The 4,710-nt window shown below is 34.5% G+C and overlaps 1 protein-coding gene across 1 annotated transcript; it reads left to right on the plus strand.

Moving 5' to 3' along the window:
• Positions 1-1,583: 1,583 nt before the first annotated feature.
• Positions 1,584-4,486, plus strand: LOC107031991 (root phototropism protein 3-like). The gene is made up of 4 exons (XM_015233532.2): positions 1,584-2,071; positions 2,155-2,224; positions 2,309-3,604; positions 3,723-4,486. Exons 1-4 carry the CDS (start codon positions 1,959-1,961, stop codon positions 4,266-4,268), a joined length of 2,025 nt encoding a protein of 674 aa, XP_015089018.1. The 5' UTR covers positions 1,584-1,958; the 3' UTR covers positions 4,269-4,486.
• The last annotated feature ends 224 nt before the right edge of the window (positions 4,487-4,710 follow it).

A 4,710-nucleotide genomic window follows, 5' to 3' on the forward strand; every position in this document is an offset into this window, starting at 1 on the left:
TAAATCAAAATGATTGTTGTGAATATCTTTAGAGATATATTTTCTAAGTTTGAAGAAAAAAATTGAAAAGAACCAAAAAGAGATGTGAGAGTTGAAAGATGAAGAAATATTGAAAAAGTGAAATAAGTGTGAGAGAAAAGTTGGAAAAGGTATAATTAAGATGAGATAAAATAGGGTCTAAATTAGGATACACAATATTTTCTAAATATTGACATTTTTACTAAAAATTTTAAAACATGGATGTTATTAATAATTATGTTAAGATTTTTGACTACTTCACTAATTTATCTTATAAAGAAAAATATCTTTAGCAACAATTAATAAACAGTAATAATTTAATTGTCATTAAAAATATGTTTTTAGCATTATCTAACACTCTTTATAGATGTTCATAAAACTTATAGCAACACTTATCCAAGGATAATAGACTAATGGCGATAAAGATCTTACCACTCTTTATAAGTAGGGACGAATCTATATAAATTTTAACGGACGTCACTTGGAGCCATGACAACCCACCCATATACATAGATCTGTCCCTAGTTACAGTAGCACCGTACCTACCTTGTAATAATCTCGATAGCATAAGCAAGAATCCTCTGTCGAATATATCTCTTCCATAAACAAATGGCAAGTCATTGGGAATTTCACAGATAAATAATATACAAGAAAGAAAAACACAAATAATTTTAGATTATGATTAACACTTGCGGTATGAAATGAAAGAATGTGGTCCATTCTCCTATAATAATAGAGAATAAACTTGATGAATACTATATTTGTCGAAGTAGTACACCTACGGCATTCAATATTTTTTGTTACTTTTCTCTTATAAGAATGAATGTTTTGTGAATGCAACAGGTCCATGAATTATATCGGAGTAAACAGAAATTCTTAGTTGATTTAAAAAAATGTTCTAATTTGACTTGATATGGAATTTGAAAGTAAATTTTATTTTGTCATAAATTAAAGTTATGTTAAAGTATAAAAATGTTAATTTAATGTTGCTGTTTTAAATATACTACGTGGAAAATTGAGTTATAGCGTTGTAAAAAAAACGTCATTCTTTTTAAAATGGAAAAGTAGAAGTGTCAAATGAGCAACTTAAGTTAAAACTGGAGATATTTAAAATGAGTTAAAATAGAGATCGAGTTGGATCATGACCCGTCCAAATTTACGTTAGACTCAAATGTGATAAAAATCAAATTGGCCATGACCTGCCAATTTGATGTATTTAATTTCAATGATTTTAACATGTTATTTACCTTTTATAAATACAATTTGAATTTCAACTCTATAATATTATTTTTTGTTAAAAAAAATTTACAAATGAACATATAAATCTTAAAAGATATAAAATAGATATTAATTCATAAGAAACATACATTATACAAATACAAATAAATAATCTTAAAACGGGTTAAAATAGAGATTAAATTAGGCTCTATTTGAAGATCCTTTGAAGTATATTAAGGTTTGAATGAATTAAGAATGACTAAATTTAAATTGAAAAAATTACCCAAATACACATATTTACCATAATTATTTTTAAAAAATCAAAAATCCTTTTTCGAATACATCACTTCTCTCTAGACTATCTTGTCGCTAATACATCTCTCCCCTATAGATCCGGATCCTATCTCCTCACATTCCTCCCCTTTCTCTCCCCTCTGTATTTAGATGCCCTATGCCTTCTCTGTTACACCCCTGAGTATGTGACAGAGTTTAAAGAATTAGAGAAGTTGAATTATTAGTGAAGAGATGGAAAAGGAACAGCTGAGTATTATGCCCATTACTTCACAGGTTGTAAGAGGGCCTTGAAAATTGTTGTGAAAAACGACAATTTTACATAATTCCAAGTATCCCCATGTGAAATTCTTCCTCTTTACTACTAGCTTATCTTCTCCCTCTCTTTATTTGAAGTACTTTGTGTCAGAAAACTCTGAGAACCTCTCACAATGTGGGAATCAGAGAGTGAGTCTGTTAGTGGTAGAGACTATGGAAATGGTGTTCTCAACAACACCAAACATGGGGTCAAGACTGATGGTTTTGAGCAAAAAGGACAGTCTTGGTATGAACTTTTTATTACTTTTACTTTCTCAAACATAATGTAATGTGTCTGTTTTTTTCATTTAAATGTGTTATTATTAATAGGTATGTAGCAACTGATATTCCCAGTGACCTTTTAGTTCAAATTGGAGATGTTAGTTTCCACTTACATAAGGTACATACTAAACCTCTCCTCAATGTCTTACATAAATAATTAGATGACTAACTGATACTTTTTTTTTCAAAAAAAAAAAAAAAGTATCCTTTGCTTTCTAGAAGTGGAAAGATGAACAGAATCATATATGAAACAAGGGATGAAGAATTGAGCAGAATAGCTTTAAATGACTTACCAGGTGGATGGGAGGCATTTGAGTTAGCTGCAAAATTCTGTTATGGAATTGCTGTTGATCTCACAGCAACCAATATCTCCGGTTTACGATGTGCAGCGGAGTACTTAGAAATGACTGAGGACTTAGAAGAAGGCAATCTAATATTCAAGACTGAAGCTTTTCTAAGTTATGTCGTTTTATCATCATGGAGGGACTCTATACTGGTGTTGAAGAGTTGTGAAAGGTTATCACCATGGGCTGAAAACCTTCAAATTGTTCGAAGATGCAGCGAGTCAATTGCATGGAAAGCGTGTGCCAATCCAAAAGGAATAAAATGGCAATACACTGGCAGACTACCTGCTAGTGTTTCCAGCCCTAAATGGAATGAAATGAAGGATTCCAGTCCGAGCAGAAACCAGCAATTAGTACCCCCTGATTGGTGGTTCGAAGATGTCTCTATTCTCAGGATTGATCACTTTGTCAGAGTCATTACTGCTATTAAGGTAAAAGGCATGCGACATGAACTGATTGGTGCTGTTCTTATGCACTATGCTACTAAATGGATCCCGGGGCTAATTAAAGAAGGGTCCGGATCGTTGGATGATTGTAGCAACAGCAGTACTAGTAATGGCAGTAGCAGCAGTAGCTGGAAAGGAGGTCTTCATATGATAGTGTCAGGATCTAGAGAGGAAGTACCAACTATTCAAGCCAAAGATCAGAGGATGATTATCGAAAGCCTAATTAGCATAATCCCACAACAGAAGGACAGTGTCTCGTGTAGCTTCCTTCTACGTCTTTTGAGAATGGCAAACCTGCTGAAAGTGGCTCCAGCACTTGTAACAGAATTGGAGAAACGAGTCGGGATGCAATTTGAGCAGGCTACCTTAGCTGATCTACTCATACCATCTTACAATAAAAGTGAGACATTGTATGATGTTGATCTTGTTCAGAGGCTTTTGGAACATTTCTTAGTTCAAGAGCAAACAGAAAGTTCAAGCCCTAGTAGAAGTTCATTCTCTGATAAGCATATGCATGATGCAAATCAAAGGGGTGCTAATCTCAACGCCAAGATGAGAGTCGCAAAGCTTGTAGACAGTTATCTCACTGAAGTATCCAGAGATCGGAACCTTTCCTTGACAAAATTTCAGGTCTTGGCTGAGGCTTTACCAGAATCAGCAAGAACTTGTGATGATGGATTGTATCGTGCAATTGATTCGTATCTTAAGGTACTTGATTTTTGTATCATTATTTCCTGAAGTTACCTTTGTTGAGCCTACATTATTTGCTAGTGTTATTTGTAACCTAATTTTTCAAAAACTTACTATGTATACACCATGAGTACAGGCCCATCCAACTCTGTCAGAACACGAAAGAAAGCGGCTCTGCAGGGTGATGGATTGCCAAAAACTGTCTATTGATGCTTGCATGCACGCTGCTCAGAACGAAAGGCTTCCACTACGAGTAGTGGTGCAAGTCCTCTTTTCTGAGCAGGTAAAGATCAGCAATGCAATATCCAGCAGTTCACTGAAAGATGCAGGAGAATCTCATTACCAACCCCTAGTATCAAACCGCAAAACATTGCTCGAAGCAACACCACAATCATTTCAAGAGGGATGGACTACAGCCAAAAAAGACATCAACACTCTTAAATTTGAACTCGATACTGTGAAAGCTAAGTATGTTCAACTACAAAATGACATGGAAAACTTGCAAAAACAGTTTGATAAGATCACAAAACCAAAACAAGGATCGGGTTGGACTGCAGGATGGAAAAAGTTAAGCAAGCTCACAAAGATGACACATTTAGAATCGCAAGAAAACAGTCCACACGCCCCAAATGCAGAACCGACAAGGAAGACCCCGAGAAGATGGAGAAATTCCATTTCCTGATCAATCCAAATGTTATAGAGAAAAGACTACCAGATCATACACAATACTAAATTCTGTGTGTTTGAAATTCTCAGTTTCTTTCCTATCTAAGAGAGTAGTCAAAGGGTTACTTTTAATTTACTTGATTATAGCATCAACTCATTCCTAGCTTTTTGGTGTTTGTTTTTTCTGTATGATTTGGTTTTCGAGAGTGAAATGAGAATATATATTGTTGCATATATAGTTTCCCTGACATGCAATGTTGCTATTTGTGTTCGACTTTCAAACTATGACAACATGACAAGACAATGTATCACCCTTAGTCAAATCAAGTGTATGTGTTATATTCTAGGTGTTTTGATGATTCTCACAAATGTGGGGACCTAGTCCCTGTCAGAGTGATCTCGTCCAGATATAAATGGGGTACAACCGTAAAAGCTGTCATGTTAGGTGATAGGTGAAA

The sequence above is a fragment of the Solanum pennellii genome, chromosome 10, assembly GCF_001406875.1.
Source record: "Solanum pennellii chromosome 10, SPENNV200".
Lineage (NCBI taxonomy): Eukaryota > Viridiplantae > Streptophyta > Magnoliopsida > Solanales > Solanaceae > Solanum > Solanum pennellii.

What these genes read in the sequence shown, in the direction of transcription:
- LOC107031991 (XM_015233532.2), top strand. Translation starts at nt 1,959, where the DNA reads ATGTGGGAATCAGAGAGTGAGTCTGTTAGTGGTAGAGACTATGGAAAT. An exon ending in GAGCAAAAAGGACAGTCTTG is followed by an intron (nt 2,072 to 2,154) that starts GTATGAACTTTT and finishes TATTATTAATAG; the next exon opens with GTATGTAGCAACTGATATTC. An exon ending in CAATTGATTCGTATCTTAAG is followed by an intron (nt 3,605 to 3,722) that starts GTACTTGATTTT and finishes CCATGAGTACAG; the next exon opens with GCCCATCCAACTCTGTCAGA.